This window comes from Colossoma macropomum, unplaced genomic scaffold (genome assembly GCF_904425465.1).
Source record: "Colossoma macropomum unplaced genomic scaffold, Colossoma_macropomum, whole genome shotgun sequence".
NCBI classification, from domain to species: Eukaryota; Metazoa; Chordata; class Actinopteri; order Characiformes; family Serrasalmidae; genus Colossoma; species Colossoma macropomum.
The window spans coordinates 4,336,215-4,356,726 of NW_023494787.1; the positions used below are offsets into that span (position 1 = coordinate 4,336,215).

Here is a 20,512-nt window from a genome sequence, read left to right on the forward strand (position 1 = left end):
AGCTCTGGACTTACTGCCATTATTCCCACTATTTAAATGTTATGATATACTTATGCAATAATGTACAAAGTTGTGAAAAAACATTTACATTCGACAGGTTTGATTCTGCACTTCTGACTTTTTCTGTTTGTTTTGGTGTCCAAATGGCAAAAACATGGCATTTTTTCCTTCTATAAAACAGTATTAAGTTTCATCAAATTCAAATCGTGATGAAATATTTCTTCATCCACTTACAGACACAAACGTGGTTTGGATTGAAAGTTTAGAAACTGCACGTTCCAACAGTTTATGCAATTTTTCAATGAGCTACGAATGACAAATAATTCATATATAATTGCAGCACACGAACGTACAGCTGTCATTAGCCACATTTAACATGCAGAACACGTCCAAGTAAACACCTCAATCGGAATAGTCTAGTCCAATTGAGGCCATTCGGAATACAGTTTCTATCCGACTGATCGAGGTGGGTAATCCTGTAAATGATCAGTTAAATAGAAGAATAATATCCGTGTAAATGCCTGTATCTGATTACATTCCCTATCGGAAAGTTTAAGTCCGTTCTGATCGTGTTCGTCACGTCATAATGAAAGTTTATACCGTTCAACATGGCGGAGCAGAAACTGGTCTGCAGAGGAGACGAAGTTTATGCTCTGATCTTTAAAAGACGGCGATGGGACGGACGTCCAGCTTATGTGTCTCAGAACACGACGTCTTCCTCTCGGCCTTCTTTAATAAGGACATGTGAAGGACGTTTTCCTGAGTCTGACATCATTTAAAAGCAGTTAAAAACACAAGCGCTGCTCACTGCTGCTCATCTCACTCTGACTGGACTCATGTGATGCTGGTTGTCATGGTAATGTCTACATTAAGCGGTTCTCTACGTGTGTGTGTAATTTTGGATCTGATTACTTATAGTGAGCATGTAAACTGAGATTTTCATCAGATTGTTGAGTAGAGTGAGAATAAACACCTCAGTCTTAATCTATAATGTATTCAATCAGATTGGCAAAAATCTTTGCATGTAAACACAGCCAGTGTAGTGTTTCAGAGGAATCCGGGCAGAGTTACAGTTTCTAGGCTATGAAGAACCAGCTGGGTGAGCCAGTCTGCTTCAGCGCCACCCTGAGGCAGAGCAGTGCAGCAGATCTAGTTAGTTAAGATCACCAAAGACAGAAGCTGATTGTGGGGGAAGCAGATAAACAGTAACCTGACTTTGCACTTGAGCGTCTGTTGACGTGGTGGTGGTGTGTTAGTGTGTGTTGTGCTGGTCTGAGTGGATCAGACACAGCAGTGCTGCTGGAGTTTTTAAACACCTCAGTGTCACTGCTGGACTGAGAATAGTCCACCAACCAAAAATATCCAGCCAACAGCGTCCTGTGGGCAGCGTCCTGTGACCACTGATGAAGGACTAGAGGATGACCAACACAAACTGTGCAGCAGCAGATGAGCTATCGTCTCTGACTTTACATCTACAAGGTGGACTGACAAGGTAGGAGTGTCTAACAGAGTGGACAGTGAGTGGACACAGTGTTTAAAAACTCCAGCAGCACTGCTGTGTCTGATCCACTCGTACCAGCACAACACACACTAACACACCACCACGTCAGTGTTACTGCAGTGCTGAGAATGATCCACCACCCAAATAGTACCTGCTCTGTGAGGGTCCACGGGGGTCCTGACCGCTGAAGAACAGGGTAAAAGTGCTTTCCATCATACGTCAGCTGTTATTCTTTTCAAAGTCTTGTATCCAAAAATGTTACGCAGAGATATACAGCGTGAAACTCTTCCATCTGAATTTGATTCCTGACCCTGAACAGCAGGTGCAGCGGTTCACTGTGAACCCTTAAACTCGGTGGAGTTTCTGCTGCTTCTGTCTGGCTCAGTGCGTCGTCTGTACGCTGAGTGTGACCTTCGCAGCGGCTGCTTTGTGTTTGTGATGAGCTGATGTGTGTGTACGGGTTTGAGTGCTGAAGCTCTTCTGTTCCTCAGAGTTATATAAAGCGCCAGGTTCCTGTCAGCTCCCTGCCGCACGTTCCCCAAACGCTGTATATGTACAACAACAAAGATTAACGCAGGGCTGATGGCGCGCAGGACGCGTCCTCTGAAGTTTGGAGTTATATAACAGGCACAGCCCTAAACCCTCTCTCTCTGTCTCTCTCTCGCTCTCTCTCTCTCTGTCTCTCTCTCTCTGTGTCTATCTCTCTGTGACTCTCTGTGTCTCTCTCTCTCTCTGTGTAGATGTGTTTGGAGAGTTTTAGCAACTCCTGTTTACCATACATCATAACTTTGACACACAGTATTCAGTCCCCACCTGTTATTTCTCTTTCTCTCTCTCTCTCTCTCTCTCTCTCTCTCTCTGCGCATGCGCGGGTGTGAGCGGTAGAGTGAGCGGAGCGCGGTGAGCGTGGTTGGCGTTTTGCCAAACTTTTTTCTCTGTTGTTACGTCGTTGTCAGTCTGTATCTGTAGTTTGTTTGAGTGAGTTTGTGTGTGTGTGTGTGTGTGTGTGAGTGTGAGTGTGAGTGAGGTGTGGTGGGGTGTGTGCGGGGCGTCTGTTACCGGCGTTTTGCTGGGAGCATGGCGTCCCAAAGCCCCAGGCTGTATGAAAGCCTGTCTCGCCGGCATGGTGTAAAGGTAGAGTGCCGCGCGAGTGTGGAGGAGTGCTGTTTGGCGGCGGGGAGCGTCGTCGGGTACAATAATGTTGTGTCTGCTTCGCGCATGAACAGCGCTGTGGTAATGTTCCTGTCCACTGTGGACAAAGCTAATGAACTGGTGCAGAGTGGACTCGTGATTAATGATCAGTTCGTGTCTGTTCTGCCCCTCAGTACTCCGTCCAAAAAGATCATTTTGTCCAACGTCCCCCCGTTTATCTCTGACGAGCTGATCGCTCAGGAGCTGTCCCGGTTTGGAAAACTTGTCTCCCCCATTAAAAAGATCCCCCTCGGCTGTTAATCGCCCCTGGTGAAGCACCTGGTGTCGTTCAGGAGGTTGGTGTTCATGGTGCTGAGAGATGGTGAGGACGAGCTGGACCTGGTGTTGAAGTTCAGAGTGGAGGGGTTCGAGTACACGGTGTTTGTGTCGTCTGACACCAACATGAAGTGCTTCAGGTGCGGCCTGACCGGACACCTCGTCCGAGCCTGCCCTGAAAAACTCGGTGCTAACGCTAATGATGCCGGGAGCGCGGAGCGGCCGGGGCCTGCCGCGGCTGAGCCCGCGGTGGCCGTCCCCCCTGCGGCTGCTGCTCGGGACCCGGCGGCTGCGGCGCCTGCGGGGGAAGAGCCGGCTGCGGCCGTGCCGGCCTCGGAAATGTCTGCTGGGGTTGCGCCGGCCGCGGATGAGCCTTTCCCGGCGGCGCTAACCGCGGAGGAGCCCGCTGTCGACGAGCCTGGTGGTGAGGAGCCGGAGCGGGGGATTCCTGACCCGGGGGAGCAAGATAACCAGGTAAGGGACAGCGGGACTGAGGTCAGTCTAGCTGGTACAGCAGTGGAGGCTACAGTGGAGGTGGAAATGGAAGAGGAGACTGTTTTTAAAGTTCCTAATAAAAGAAAGAAGCGGAACCGAGGGAAGGGCACTAAACAGGCCAAAACAGACAGCAGTGCAGTGAATGAGGTGGAGTCTGAGAGCGAAGGCTCTCTGTCTGACTCGGGCTGGTCGGTGTGCTCGCAAGAAGAGAACATGTCTGTGCTCTATACTGTTGATGATATAAGAAAGTTCTTGCGGGTCACTAAAGGCCAAAAGGGTGTACGTGTTGAAGAGCACTTCCCAAATACTTCACAGTTTATTCATGACGTCAGGCATTTTAGGAGGGAAGGGTCCTTCACCGCTTTAGAAGTCTACAGGCTGAAGAAGATCCTGACCAGACTTAATAAAGTGAGCACTGAGGATGAGATCTGACACTTCCTGCCCTCCCTGGTTCAGAATGGCCTCTGTTTTTATTGTGTTTTATCTATTTTATTTTTTAATGGGTGATGTCAGAGTGGCGAGTCTGAACATTAATGGGGCGAGAGACTGTGGTAAAAGAGCAAAGCTGTTTGAGTTGGTGAAACAGAAGAGACTTGATGTAATATTTGTACAGGAAACGCATAGTGATGTCAGTAATGCTGCAGACTGGGGTAAAGAGTGGGAGGGGCTTGCCTTTTTAAGTCATAACTCTTCTTCCAGTGGTGGGGTGGCTGTTCTTTTATCACAGAGTTTTACTCCTTATTCTTATTCAGTGGATGAAGTTTTAAATGGCAGACTTTTAAAAGTGACAGCGTGTTTTGAAAACACGTTTTTTGTTTTTATTTGTGTTTATGCCCCAACTGGGGGGATGGACAGGATGTCCTTTTTGGACACTCTGGACACCGTAATTGCAGGTTGTGGTTCTGATGAGTTTTTAATACTGGGAGGGGATTTTAACTGTACAGCAGACAGCATGGACAGGAACCACATGGAACCGCATGCTGCGTCCCGTAAGAGATTGTGTGAGATGCTGGAGGCCCATGACTTGTGTGATGTCTGGAGGAACTTCCATGGAGGGCAGAGACAGTATACCTGGGCACATTCAAGAGATAACACACTCTCATTGGCAAGGCTGGATCGATTTTATGGTTTTAGGTATCAACTTTCTGCTTTTACACGCTGTCTTATCTCCCCAGTTGGTTTTTCAGATCATTGTATAGTCCAGTGCACAGTAAGGAAATGTAATGTTAAGCCGCAGAGTGCATACTGGCATTTTAACACTGCGCTTTTAGAGGATGCCAATTTTAGAGAGTCTTTTACTTTTTTTTGGGATGTTTTTAGCTCAAAGAAAACATCTTTTAGCTCCCTGCAGCAGTGGTGGGACATAGCTAAAATACAAATTAAAGTATTCTGTCAGCAGTACACTCTCAATGTCACAAGGGACATAGCCAGATCTCTCAAAGCTCTGGAGACTGAAATAGTGGCGCTCCAGGGTTTAGCAGAGGCCACAGGAAATCGGGGGCATATTGAAGCTCTGAAAACTAAAAAGACTGCATTGGCTGACCTTTTAGGCATAACAGCACAGGGGGCGCTGGTCCGCTCACGTTTCCAGTGCGTGTCGGAAATGGATGCTCCTTCAAAGTTCTTCTTTGGTCTCGAGCGCAGAAATGGACAGAAAAGGTTTATGCATGCTCTGCGTACAGAATCAGGGGATCTCTTATCTGAGCCTTCTGAAATTCGTCAGCAGACAATCAGCTTTTTCTCAAAGCTGTACGAGAGCGAGTGGGCAGAGGCACGAGAGGTGGAGGAGGGATTCTTCCGTGACCTCAGCCAGCTCACGCGAGAGTCTGCTGCAGTGCTGGATGCAGATATCTCTCTGGGGGAGCTGTATGAGGCTCTCCAGGGCATGGAGAATGGTCGGGCGCCAGGTATTGACGGTCTCCCTGTTGAATTTTATAAAGTGTTTTGGTCAGTGTTGGGGCAGGATGTGCTGGATGTCCTCCAGAACAGCATAAGGGAAGGGAAGCTTCCGCTGAGCTGTCGGAGGGCCGTTCTAACCCTGCTACCCAAGAAGGGGGACCTAGCTGCACTGAAGAACTGGCGCCCCGTCTCTCTGTTGTGCACTGACTGTAAGCTGCTCTCAAAAACGTTAGCCTCGAGACTGGGGAAGGTGATGGAGCAGGTGGTTCACCTTGACCAGACGTACTGTGTGCCTGGAAGGTCAATTTTTGACAATGTATATCTAATTCGTGATGTTTTGGAAGTCTCCAGACTATTGGGCTTAAAGACTGGTCTCATTTTTTTGGATCAGGAAAAGGCATTTGACCGGGTTGAACACGGCTATCTGTGGAAAGTTCTGGAGAACTTTGGTTTCAACCCAGGTTTTATAGCCATGATCAAGGTTTTGTACAGTGACATTGAGAGTGTGCTCAAAGTTAATGGTGGTTTATGTGCTCCTTTTAAAGTGCACAGAGGTATTAGGCAGGGCTGTGCTCTGTCTGGCATGCTGTACTCTCTAGCTATTGAACCTCTGTTGTGCAAACTGAGAGACTGCATCTCCGGTTTGTTTATACCTGGCTGTTCTACTCCACTGTGTGTCTCAGCATATGCAGACGACCTTGTTGTGATAGCAAGTACCCAGACTGATGTGGATGTTTTAGATAGAATTTTAAATGATTTTAGGGTTTTATCGTCTGCAAAAGTAAACTGGACCAAAAGTGAAGCAGTTTTAGTTGGTGATTGGGATGGTGGGGAACCCGCGCTTCCAGATGGGTTGATGTGGAGAAGGGGTGGTTTTAAATATCTGGGGGTGTATCTGGGGGACAGTATCTGTAGTGCACAGAACTGGGATGGCATGGTTGAAAAGATTAAAGGACGCCTCAGTAAGTGGAAATGGTTAGTCCCCCAGATGTCCTATCGGGGAAGGGTGCTTGTTATCAACAACCTCGCTGCATCATCGCTCTGGCATAAACTGGCCTGCGTGGACCCCCCACCGAATCTGCTGGCAAACCTGCAAGCCGTGCTAGTGGACTTCTTCTGGGATCGACTGCACTGGATTCCGCAGGGAGTTCTACATCTGCCAAAAGAGGAAGGGGGACAAGGACTCGTCCACTTGGCTAGCAGGGCCGCTGCCTTCAGACTCCAGTTCATCCAGAGACTTCTTGCTGGTCCCAGTGAGCTGGTTTGGAGGGCGGTATCATGCAAAATATTACACACAGTAGGTGGTCTGGGGTTGGACAGAGCATTGTTTTTAATGAGCACCAAAACACTGGACATTGCTGGGTTGCCTGTTTTTTATCGAGGACTTTTTAAAATCTGGGACTTTTTTAATGTGAAGAAACAGGCTGGCTCCACTTTGCACTGGCTGTTGGAGGAGCCTCTTTTCAACGGCACACGACTGGACTTGGCGGGCACGATCACCCCTGCACTGACTAGAGTCTTGTTGTCATCAGGAGTCACAACCCTACGCCGGCTGGTGGATGTCGCCGGACCAGATCTCACTCGGGTGGAGGACGTGGCTGCGAGGCTGGGGATGCGATCCCTGCGAGTTGTGGCTCAGCTGCTCGAGGGCTGGAGGACAGCTCTCTCTCCTGAGGAACGCGAGCAGGTGAGGGCCTACAGTGCAGGGGTGGTCAGTCCTACGGAGCATGACCCATTCCCGGACATCACTATCACGCCGGACCTACAGGACTGTGAAGGTCCCCTTCTGGAGTGTGATGGGGAGTCCAGAATGAACTTGGGGACAGTGTCTGGTAAGCTGCTGTACAGAGCCTGTGTGAAGGTACTGAATAAGAAAAGACTGCACAGTAGAACCGACACACCATGGTGTGATGTTTTTAATCTGAGTGATGATGTGAAGCCGGAGTGGAGAGCACTGTATAAACCACCATTGACTAAAAAAGTAGCTGACCTGCAGTGGAGGATTTTACATGGTATTGTCTCAGTCAACGCTTTTATTTCTGTTTTAAATCCTGAGATTGTACCACAGTGTCCTTTTTGTCCCCAGAGAGAAACTGTGTTTCATGCTTTTATGGACTGTTTTAGGCTTTGCTCTTTGTTTGAAGTTTTAAAGACTGTTTTTAGGTCTCTTAATGTGACTTTTACACTCCAGACTTTTATCCTTGGTTTTAAATACGTCAGAAGAGAGAAATCCAAATGCCAACTGATCAACTTCATTCTTGGGACGGCGAAAATGGCGATATATATCAGTCGTAAAAACAAGGTGGCGCATGATACTGACTGTGAGGCCACAAGGATTCTCTCTAGGCTGGTGAGATCAAGGATTTTAATTGATTTTAATTATTATAAGAGCATGTGTGATGTGGAGGCCTTTGAGGCGATGTGGTGCTGTGGTGGGGCCGTGTGCTCAGTGTGCGAGGGTGAGCTCTGCTTCGCTCCTGAGCTCAGATGAGCCGGACTGGGTTTTATTTGTTTTCTTGTTTTTATCTATTTATACAGTGTTTGTCTTATTTTTATTTAATCAATTAATTTATTTCAATATAGTCTAAGATGACACATTGTGACGGATGACTGTTTTAAAAAAAATGCTGGTTCAATAAAGGACCATCAAAAGTCTCTCTCTCTCTCTCTCTCTCTCTCTCTCTCTCTCTCTCTCTCTCTCTCTCTCTCTCTCTGTGTCTCTCTCTCTCTGTGTCTCTCTCTCGCTCTCTCTCTCTGTGTCTCTCTCTCTCTGTGTCTCTCTCTCGCTCTCTCTCTCTGTGTCTCTCTCTCGCTCTCTCTCTCTGTGTCTCTCTCTCTCTGTCTCTCTCTCGCTCTCTCTCTCTCTGTGTCTCTTTGTGTCTCTCTCTCTCTCTGTGTAGATGTGTTTGGAGAGTTTTAGCAACTCCTGTTTACCATACATCATAACTTTGACACACAGTATTCAGTCCCCACCTGTTATTTCTCTTTTTCTCTCTCTCTCTCTCTCTCTCTCTCTCTCTCTCTCTCTCTCTCTCCCTTCTGACTCTCTCCCTCCCTCTCCTTCTCTCTGTTTTTAGCTGACCAAAATGCCAGGGCTGGGCAATATGACAATATTTATCATTATCATGATAAATTACATCTCAATATGTCGCTATATTCTTTTCTGAGTGTATCGTGGATAACGTCAGTGCTTAAAAACACTTCCCAACTGCGCAACTGATTAAAAAGAAAGTCCTGTTTTTTCCCATTTTTCCCAATTTAGTTGTATCCAATTCCACTAATTAATTTGGACTCCCCCAATCACATGATACCACCAACACTAGGAGGGCGAAGGCTAGCACAGGCTTCCTCCGAGACCTGTGAAGCTCCACTGCATCTTTTCTAACTGCTGCTCACGCAACTTCATTGAGCAGCTGAATGCGCTTGGAGGAGAACACTAACCACCAGTTCTGCCAGAAAGACTCAGGAGGCAAAAGTGAAGGAGGGCAATGTTTTATATCCTCAGTGGAGTTTTACAAGTTGAAAAATAGCTCAGTAGAAATTAAAGAGTCTTTGGCGCAGGCCCCATCCTCAATCCAGGTCTTGGAGCGTCGAGACCCTCACTGATCCTGCCAGATAGAGATGGCAGGGGTGGAGCCTACCCCCAGACAGCCTGACACGGACCCTACTGGTGGTGGTGGGGAGGAAGGAGGGGAACGTCAAAATATAGGCACCCGAAAGCAGCAGAATAGGTACACAGGTCAAGTCATTGAAAGACAAGTGTAGGCCGGTGATTGGTCAGGATTAATGACTGACGTAGCATCAGAGTCTTCCTGGTGGAACTTTCACTAAAGCTTCCAGTTGTGTTACATCAGCTAACAGACGCCTGCGCTGGCTGGCATCGTGCTGAGTGGCGGGGGAGACAGGGGGCCATCCTACCCACCCATAGAGAGCAAGGACAGCTGTGCTCTCTTGGACTCTCAGACTGTCAGCCACGGATGGCTGTAGCATCACCAGGGATCAAACTCATGTTCTCCTGCCGATAGAGCCAACGATTAGCTGGTTGCCCCACTCGGGAGCCCTAAAGAGAGTCCTGTTTGGTTGGATTTAGTGCAGCACTGTTTGTGAAAATTCACTGGATTCCGTTTCGGATTGTTACTTTTTTAAAGGTGGTGCTACTTTGTCTATTCCAACTTATCAAATGTCAGAAAAAGTAAATATAGTGATGCATATTGTGTATCGTGAAAACCTTTTAAAGTATCAGGATATTCATTTTGTATTGCACCTCTAAATAGATAGATAGATACACGATATTGCCAAAAGTATTCGTTCATCTGCCTTCACACGCATATGAACTTGAGTGACATCCCATTCTTAATCCATAGGGTTTAATATGATGTCGGCTCACCCTTTGCAGCAATAACAGCTTCAACTCTTCTGGGAAGGCTTTCCACAAGGTTTAGGAATGTTTATGGGAATTTTTGACCATTCTTCCAGAAGCGCATTTGTGAGGTCAGACACTGATGTTGGACGAGAAGGCCTGGCTCTTAGTCTCCGCTCTAATTCATCCCAAAGGTGTTCTGTCGGGTTGAAGTCAGGACTCTGTGCAGGCCAGTCCAGTTCTTCCACACCAAACTCGCTCATCCATGTCTTTATGGACCACTGGTGCGCAGTCATGTTGGAACAGGAAGGGGCCGTCCCCAAACTGTTCCCACAAAGTTGGGAGCATGAAATTGTCCAAAATCTCTTGGTGCTGAAGCATTAAGAGTTCCTTTCACTGGAACTAAGGGGCCGAGCCCAACTCCTGAAAAACAACCCCACACCAGAATCCCCCTCCACCAAACTTTACACTCAGCACAATGCAGTCAGACAAGTACCGTCTCCTGGCAACCACCAAACCCAAACTCGTCCATCGGATTGCCAGACGGAGAAGCGTGATTGGTCACTCCAGAGAACACGTCTCCACTGCTCTTGAGTCCAGTGGCGGCGCTTTACACCACTGCATTCAACACTTTGCATTGCGCTTGGTGATGTAAGGCTTGGATGCAGCTGCTCGGCCATGGAACCCCATTCCATGAAGCTCTCTACGCTGTTCTTCAGCTAATCTGAAGGCCACATGAAGTTTGGAGGTCTGTAGCGTTTGACTTTGCAGAAAGTTGGTGACCTCTGCGCACTATGCGCCTCAGCATCCGCTGACCCCGCTCTGTCATTTTACGTGGCCGACCACTTCGTGGCTGAGTTGCTGTCGTTCCCAATCGCTTCCACTTTGTTATAGTACCACTGACAGTTGACTGTGGAATATTTAGTAGTGAGAAAATTTCACGACTGGACTTGTTGCACAGGTGGCATCCGATCACGGTACCACTCTGGAATTCACTGAGCTCCTGAGAGCGACACATTCTTTCACTAATGTCTGTAGAAGCAGTCTGCAGGCCTAGGTGCTCGGTTTTATACACCTGTGGCCATGGAAGTGATTGGAACACCTGAATTCAATGATTTGGATGGGTGAGTGAATATTTTTGGCAATATAGTGTAGATACAACCTTATAGTCATTGCTCAGTACAAGTACAAGGCAACCAAATGCAGTTAGCATCTACCAGAAGTGCAAATAGTACCAATAGTGCAAAACAGACAGTGTAAATGTGCAATAATAGGCATAAATATAACATATCTATGAAATATAAATGAAATAAATATATGAACAATATATACACAGTGGAGAAACAAGTGGCGAAATTGTTGGGAAGTGTGTGAAAACTCTGCACATTCAATTCATACCGCATTTGTGTTTGTAAGTAGAAGAGGTGATATTTTATTCTATTTTATTTAACACTTTTATTATATTTTATTTAGTCAGTAACCGTGATTAAGTTCCTACATTGGCCAATACAAAACCAGAAAATGGACACATTAGATGACCTCTATAAGATAATGACCCATAGCCTGTTTGGTCAGATTCTGAAGAAGAAGGTGACCACAGACCTACATCAAATTCCAAACTAAACAAACTGGAATAAGCCAGAATCCAACAGAAAACAATTCAGCAAATGTGTCAGGCTGTGAAACACTTTACCGACTGTCTGTAAATGAGAGACATTCAGGTTCATCTGCAAATATTAAAAAAAGCTGATATTGTGACAGTTTATGGCTCTATCTGTGACTCAGATGGGCACTACTTTTTTGGCGGAAGGATTTGCGGATATTAAAACACGTGATAAAAGATTCAAGACTTGTTTGCTTTACTATTTTCTTTATTTTGCAGAGCTGTTGTATAAAAGCAGTAGAACGCTGGGGGTCGTGTGTTGTGGTGAGGAACCACAGCTGTGCTACGACACAAGTTCCTTCTCCTGTTCTGTTGCTTAATAGAATTTGATGGAGAGTTGTTAATGTGTGTGGAGCCTTGTTTTGACATCCTTTACTTTTCTGACATGGTTTTGTAATTTTTTTGATGTCAAAACAAACAAAATGGTCAGAAGTGCAGAATGTAAATCAAATGTAAGCGTGCAGGTGTATGCAAAAGTTAGTGTACCCCTGGACAACGATGTTTTGTTGATTTTGTTCGAGAAAATAAGTTAACTTCTTCATGGATCACACCTTTTAATGCACAATTACGGTTTATTTGCTGACTTTAATCTACTGGAATAAAGCAGAAAATATGGCCTGTGCAAATAATAAAAATGATATATATATATATATATATATATATATACAGGAAATCAACAAAACACGGCATTCAACTGTAATGCTAAATTATGCCATAATAACATAAATAAGATATCGCTGCTTGTCTGTAAATTTCATGATGAATGGACCAAAAGAAACGGCCCAAAATGACTTGGAAAAAAGTCTGGTTCCATTGACTTACATTGAAAGTAAAGTATGTTTTTTCCTTCTCCTGTAAAGTTACCATTTTGGAGATATGAGGTTTTGTTCCGACAACGGTAATATTTATGTATTAGAATTAAATTTTGTGTTATAAATGAAAAAACTGTATTGAAGTCTTGTGCTGAAAATGCAATACAGTGTATTATTACAGCAGCATAAATATTATAAACATTCTGCCATTTTATGTTTGCCCCCCCCCAACAGCGAGGGATGGACAGTCTGTCCATGAAGTCGTCGGACAGTGATGTAAGCGACGTGTCCGCTATGTCGAGCGCGTCTCGGCTTAGCAGCGCGAGCTACATGTCTGTCCAGTCTGAGAGGGCGCGGGCCACTCGCAGGATCAGGTAGGTGCATTCCGACCTTTGACCTTTTGGTCCAAGTCATGGACCACGGAAGGGTGGGGTGTGGACCACCACACTGATTTTTAAAGTGGCCTAAAGAGGCTGTCACTGTGTAACTATCACACGTTTTATATATATATATATATATATATATATATAGGCATTCTTGGAGTGAATATACCATCCTACCCATTCAGTTACATGAAAATAGAGGTGTGCGATTTACAGTAGGGGTGGACAGTATGAATCAGTATTAATCATTATCATGATAAATTGCATCAGGTCACAATATGCTTTCCTGAGTATGTTGTAGATTTCATCAATACTTAACACTGACAAACTGCATGTTTCATTACAAAATGAACATTAATAGTCCTGTTTCATTAGATTTAGTGCAGCATAGTCCATGAACCATTAAACAAAAGTCATTGTATTTAATTATATTTAATATTTTGATACCGCTTTTATATATGGCACTACTATTTTTTTTTGTTTTGTCTGTTGTAGCTCCTCAAACTTCAGAAAAGATAAATATCAGGATGCATATTGTGTATCAAGAAGATGTCTTAAAGTATCGTGATGTTATATTTTTGTCATATCGCCCACCCCTAACTTATAGGCCTACAGGGTTTTACCTTAAAGTAAACACAGAATCAACTTCACTGCACCTGTGGTTTAATTCTGTGAGCATTTGAATTTGACCACTTGATAATTCAGTGTAATTGCTGATGCTCGGCCTCAGTTACCAAAAGCATATCCCGTGGTCTGTGGTTCCCGTCATGAGCAACACCTCTCTGTGCTTGTAATGAACTCCTCTGTCCGGTTCTGGTGGAGATCAGGTTTGGTTCTACTTGTTTTAAACTGAACCAAACAGTAACGTCAGTGAGTGTTTCTCCATGGCTGGGAGAGCAGCAGGTCTGAGCTGAGTTCGGCGCTCATATTCGAGGAATACTTCATTGTTTCCCCCTTTATGTCCTCAGCCAGGACGTTTGGTGTCTGCAGTCTGTGTCTTTAGTTTTGCAACAAAGGCTAATTTAGCTAACGAGTAACAGAAGCTTATACTCCACCAAATAGCTAAGCTGTAGTCCAAGACCATGACACATCCACACTCGATACATGATGCACTCTAAACCTTCTTAGCTAGAACACTATTTAGGGAGTACAGAGCCGTTTGGGACTCAGTCTGGGTTTGATGCGACTTCTTTCATACTGTCGTTTAACAGTTAATCAAACCATAAGTGCTTTAATTCAAGCCTGTGATATTAATGATGGAGCTGTTTAGGCTGTTGGCTCTTTTAGCCTGTTAGCTAGCTGACCAGCCCAGTTCTAGTTAAGAACATAAGTTGTCAGCCCCTCAGTTTAAACAAACAACAGCTTCTTACTCTATCAATATACTCTGTGGTCCATGTGAGCAGCATTAGAATCAAAGATTATTCATTAACAACATGGGTGTTTTCGTGCTGTGAGGTGGTCATATGTGTGCGTATATTGTGGAATTTACACCGGCTTCAGGCGCAGCTCAGCCAGTCAGATTTTAGGACCGGAACTATCCATTTTAGATGTTCTTCTCTGTGTAATGCTGATCTTTGTAGTCTGTAAGTACTAGTTCTCAACTACCAGGTAGCCTAAGCAGAAGGTTTTATGGACGTAGCAACAGTAACAAAGGGACGGTCAGTAAATGGGGTAAATTGTTAGCAGCATAGCCTCGTAGCACCAGCGTAAAACTAAGGAAACAAACTGCAGACACCGAGCGTGTCCTGCCTGATCCACTGCATTTGAAGGAAGGGGGGAAACGCTTTCACCGAACTGTGTCTTAAAGCAGCGTGAAAGCTTTAACACGGGTCCTCTGCTACAGAAAGAGCTTAATGTTGACGGGCCACTTCTCTCGAGTTTCTTTCAGGTGGTCTCCACTCACTCCCTCCATCACTGCTCCGATCGATTCTGTTGTTTGTCATAACTTAAACGGATTGTGTGGGCATGTCTGCATGCTCACTGCCGTCTCTTCTCTCTTCTGTCCTGCATGCTTCGTTCGGCCTCCGTCTGCATCTCTTTGTGTTTGTGCATGTGTTTGTGTGTGTTTGTGCATGTAGCCGTGCCGAGGCGCTCCAGCAGAGTCAGTCTCAGGGCGAGGAGAACGCTGGTGCCGCTGCAGCAGAGGGGGGAGCGGGAACCACAGGAACAGCCGGAGGAGCAGAGGGGGGAGGGTCCGGAGGGGCAGAGGGAGGTGGTGAGGAGGCTGCTGAGGAGGAAGCAGGGGAGGAGCCGGACAGGTCAGCATCACTAGAGAACGGCAGATTAAACGTCCAGCATATGTTTGTTCCACTGTAGCTGCTGACCAGTGATTCCCAGCATTGTTCAGTGTTAAACTGCTGCAGGACATCTAGACATTGCTATGTCAACTTGCTACACTCTTGAAAAAGGTGGTTCTTCAGGGGTTCTTTAGTAAAGAAAATGGTTCTATGTAGAACCATTAACACTCAAAGAACCATTTCCATGATTAAAGAGTTTAAAAAGGTTCCTAGTAGTACCAAATAGGGTTCTACTGTTGATACGATACAAGCTTGTTACAGTAGAAGAACCCTTTTTGGTGCTATATAGAGCCATTTCTATATAAAACCATATAAAACACATTCTCCATCAATCTGAAGAACCTTTTCTTGATGCAAAGTACGCTTTATTCATGCAAAGGGTTCTTTGAGTATTCACCGTTCTATATAGAACCATTTTCTTTACTAAAGAACCCTCGAAGAACCATCTTTTTAAAGAGTGTATAAAAGAATGTTTTGAAAAAGGTTCTGTATAGTGCCAAAAAGAGTTCCTCTATCGTTACAAGCTTGACATTTTAACAATAGCAGAACCCTCATTGGTGCTGTATAGAACCATTAATCTAAAGAACCATTTAACCATGCAAAGAACCATTTAGGCATTGTTCAGTGTTTAATTGCTGCAGGATGTCTAGACATTCCAACGAAGTCAACTTGCTACACTCTTAAAAAAGATGGTTCTTCAAGGGTTCTTTAGTAAAGATGGTTCTACATAGAACCATGAACACTCAAAGAATCATTTGCATGATTAAAGAGTTCTTTGCATCGCAAAAAGTTCTTTAGATTGTTGGAAAATGTGCTTTATATGGTTCTGATAGAACCTTTTTGGAAAGGAGTTTATAGAGCAGCAAAAAGGTTCTTTGATTGTTAAAAAAGCTTGACGTTGTAACAATAACAGAACGCTTTTTGGAGCTATATAGAACCATATGCATCACATTCTTCATCAATCTGAAGAACAGTTTCACCATGCAAAGAATCTTCTGTTGTTGCAAAGTCAAGCTTGTTACAATACAAGAACCCTTTTCAGTGCTACATGGAACCCTTTTCAAAAAGGTTCTGTATAGAACTACCTACAGTACAAGACAGAAGTCTGATTTACTTGTTTAAATTAGAACCGTATGGGCCCCTGCTTCAGCCGTGTACTCGTCTCCGAGGCAGACAGGATCTGAATGTTCTCTTCTCCACTCTACATTCTGAAAAAAGATGCCTCTTCAAGGGTTCTTCAGTAAAGACAGTGGTTCTATAGAGAACCATGAACACCCAAAGAACCATTTGGATGATTAAATGGTTCTTTGCATGGTGAAATTGTTCTTCAGGTTGATGCAGAATGTGTTGTAGATGGTTCTATACAGCACCAAAAAGTTTTCTTCTATTGTTAAAAGCTTGACATTATAACAGCAGAACCCTTTTTGCTGCTGTTTAGAACCATAGACCACACATTCTCCATCAATCTAAGAACCATTTCTCCATGCAGAGAACTGTTTAAGCATGCGTCCACATAGAACCATTGTCTTTAGGAAAGGATGCTTAAAAAACAATGGGTAACACTTTACTGGAGGGTGCTGTTCATAAGGCTACAAGACACCTACATAAGGTTGTCATGACAACTGACATAACCCTACATAACTGTCCATAAATGCTTATTACAACTGGCATCGTCTGCTATAAAGGCTACTTTTGCTAACTTTGATCAAAATTGGCTAATTTAACCTTATAACAAGGTTAAACTGGTACAGCCAATAACACTTATTGGAATAACCGTTCATAAACAGTTATGTAGGGTTATGTCAGTTATCATGACGAGCTTATGTAGGAGACATGTAGCCTTATGAACAGCACCCTACAGTAAGGTGTTACTGAACATGTCATGAATCTGACGTAGACTTCTTCTTAGGACCTTTCTCAAGAACACTTTTAAGAACAAACTTAGGAACCTAATGGAGAATGAGGCCCATTAATCTTTTATAGACAGTGTAGCGTCTGTGGAAGGTAATCACCCTAATGGTGTAGCCTTACCAATTTGGCTCAGGGCAAAACATAAACAATGGTAGAGGTTTTATTTAGAACAGAGACATTGTGGCTTGGAGTGTCTGGATGTCGGTGGATGCTCCACAGTGTGGTCTTAAGTGTTGTAGTTCTGTCTGAATGTCTGAATCTGAGTCTGCATTTGTACGTGTTTGTGATTATGACCATGTTGGAGTGCTGTATGTGTTTTTATACAACAGTTAGTTCCGGCCACGCGAGCTGATTGGTCGAAAAGCGTTCTAACCGTGCTGTTATTTCACCATAACATCACGATAACACTATCACTCCGCTGAGACGCCGTTGCTAAGCAACGACTCTGACAGCTGTAGGAGACGCTCAAGCCATTTGAACGTTTTCACTTCTTACTTTGCCACAAACAGAAAATGGACGCTTTCAAGATCACATTTGACCGACAGCCGATTTGGTCAGACTCTGAAGATGAGACGACACTAAATTCCCAAACTGTCATCACCACTGAGCAGCTTTTCAGTCGGCAGCTGTGACAGAAGAACAGCTGAACAACCTGGAATCAGCCAGAAATGAACCCAACACCATTCGCCAAACTAAATGGGCTGTAAGATGCTTTACAGACTGGCTGGAACAAAACAACATTAATACTGATCTGGCAGAAACTGACAAAACTGAGCTAAACCTGATAGTTCGGCAGTTTTATGGCTCAGTCTGATTTGGTCAGACTCTGAAGATCAGACTACACGTTTGGCGAATGGTGTTGGGTTCATTTCTGGCTGATTCCAGGTTGTTTAGCTGTTCTTCTGTCACAGCTGCCGACTGAAAAGCTGCTCAGTGGTGATGACAGTTTGGGAATTTAGTGTGAGGAGCTGGAGAACGAACTGCCGGCTGTGCAGCGAGTGGGTGGAGCTCGTTACTCTGACGTAGCAACGAGCTGCTCGTTAAGGAACTATAATTTGGTGAAGGAACTGCGAACATTAAAACATATTAAACGCCGCGTTCACGGCCCAGTTTATTAATTTATTACTGTATTTATTTAACTGTTGTATAAAAGCAATAGAACACTCGAGGAGTGTGTTATCGCCAATCACATCACGGCTGTGATGATCTACGGCGACCAAATCACAGCCGTGATGTTATTTCGCGATAACACACTCCCTCTGTGTTCTGTTGCTTAAATATATATGAATGTTTGGATGTCAGTGTTCTGTATGTTCTCACTGCCTCCCCTCCTTCCTCTCACTGTGATCCTCCCCCAAACGCTCTGCCCAGCATCACTAACGTCTCTGTAACCCTACTGAGCGTCACACGAGCAGCTGTTCACAGAACAGAGCAACAGCAAAAACTCTCAGCTGAGCAGAAACACAGACACAATTTGCAAACATATCCAGTCTAGCAGGTAAACTGAGTTATTAATTTTGACTTTGTAGTTTAATTTGATGACACATTCAGTGGCTAAAGCCGTCAGAGCGCCGCGATTCTTACATAACGCACAGCCGTTACAGAGTGTCATTTCCTCTGAACTGGGTGAGAAAGCGCTCATTCCTGAGACATCGAAACAGAAAACAGCTGCTGCTCTGAGCGTTTACCATAGCAGGTCACTGGTAGGGATATAAATCTTCATAATTCAGTGTAAACATTCATAATTCAGTTTAATATGATGCAGTGGTGTCTCAATTCTATACATTCCCTCTATTTCAGTTCCTGTCCATTTATTAGACCTTAATAGACCATGCTTATTATTAGACCATGTTCCGTTGGTTTCACTAACTCTTACACCTGCTTAGGATGGGCTGTAGATATTTGCTCGAGCTCTACGTAAAAGGTGGCTCTTCAAGGGTTCTTTAGTAAAGGGAATGGCTCTTTTCAGAACCATGATTTTTCATGCTTTAATGGTTGTCTGCATGGCAAAGTGGTTCTTCAGATTGATGGAGAATGTGTTTTATATGGTTCTATGTAGAACCTTTAGGAAAGTGGTTCTGTATAGCACAAAGAAGGGTTCTGCTGTTGTGTAACGCTAACAAATCCCTTTTTGGTTCTATATAGAACCATATACAACGCATTCTCCCTACCATGCAAAAACACTATTTACGTATGAAATTGTTCTATATGGAACTTGTGGATCTAAATAGAACCATTCCCTTCACTAGAGAACCCTTGAAGAATCATTTTGTGCGATTTTCACAAACCACACTCTACATGTAGGAGTGCAGTTTGAGGGGCGAAACCTGAACTCAGTAAATACATCACAACTAGCCTACATCTGAACTTGCATACAGCTGGTGCAACCAACCCAGAGAACTCGTAGAGAGGAGAATTACACCCTGTAATGTCTTCTAGGTTTCTCAATCACTAGAGGGCGCTCCCGAGTAAGTCCAAAATGAATGGGTTGATATGGAGCATTTGATCAAAATCATAGTTTTATAAATGCTTAAACATTTTTAATATAAAAGAATACATGGATCATTCTCAGCACTGCAGTAACACTGACGTGGTGGTGGTGTGTTAGTGTGTGTTGTGCTGGTCCGAGTGGATCAGACACAGCAGTGCTGCTGGAGTTTTTAAACACCTCAGTGTCACTGCTGGACTGAGAATAGTCCACCAACCAAAAAAATCCAGCCAACAGCGTCCTGTGACCACTGATGAAGGACTAGAGGATGACCAACACAAACTGTGCAGCAGCAGATGAGCTATCGTCTCTGACTTTACATCTACAAGGTGGGCTGACCAGGTAGGAGTGTCTAATAGAGTGGACAGTGAGTGGACACAGTGTTTAAAAACTCCACCAGCACTGCTGTGTCTGATCCACTCGTACCAGCACAACACACACTAACACACCACCACCACGTCAGTGTTACTGCAGTGCTGAGAATGATCCACCACCCAAATAGTACCTGCTCTGTGAGGGTCCATGGGGGTCCTGACCACTGAAGAACAGGGTAAAAGGGGGCAAACAAAGTATCAGAGAAACAGATGGACTACAGTCTGTAACTGTAGAACTACAAAGTGAAACTATATAGTAAGTGGAGCTGATAAAATGGACAATGAGTGTAGAAACAAGGAGGTGGTCAGAATGTTATGCCTGATCAGTGTATATATGGTGCATAGTGATGCATGAATGGAAGGTTGTGTTTTTGTTTTGTTTTTTTTTTGGCCATTTATTTATGCTTTCGAATAGACATGCCAAATATAAAAACTGCAAGGCTTGTTTTATTTATTATTGCTAACATCTTTCAATGAGACAAATCTGACAATAAATAAAAACAGTTTACATAAAGTAAGATTACTAAATTATTACAGGACATAGGCTACAGCATGCGCCATGAAATGCAACGTCCTCAACAACAGGGAGCAGCTGGTCATTCAAGGCAGTGAATTCCGTTGTTTTTTGTTATTTTTTGCTCGGCATGTTCTTTGTGATTTTTTTTCACTCCATAAACTGAGAGTACAGCCGGCGTCGGCGAGCTCGCAGGCACTTTCCTTACTGCTTCTGTTGTTTCTGTGTTCTGCGTTTGGAGCGGATTGTCACATTTTCAGTGTTTTTAAACCTGTACTGGTCAGTCTTGGGTGTTGTATCTCCACCCAGCATGAACAGAGAGTATCATGTGAATCGATACTTTCACTG

General features: G+C 44.4%; 1 protein-coding gene across 1 annotated transcript in view; it reads left to right on the forward strand.

Moving 5' to 3' along the window:
• The window catches only part of LOC118805243 (regulating synaptic membrane exocytosis protein 2-like), a 166,579-nt gene that overhangs the window by 104,542 nt on the left and 41,525 nt on the right, over positions 1-20,512 (forward strand). Inside the window, exon 19 of the mRNA XM_036565918.1 lies at positions 12,432-12,571. Within this exon, the coding sequence (XP_036421811.1) occupies positions 12,432-12,571 (140 nt within the window). The remainder of the gene's footprint in view (positions 1-12,431; positions 12,572-20,512) is intronic.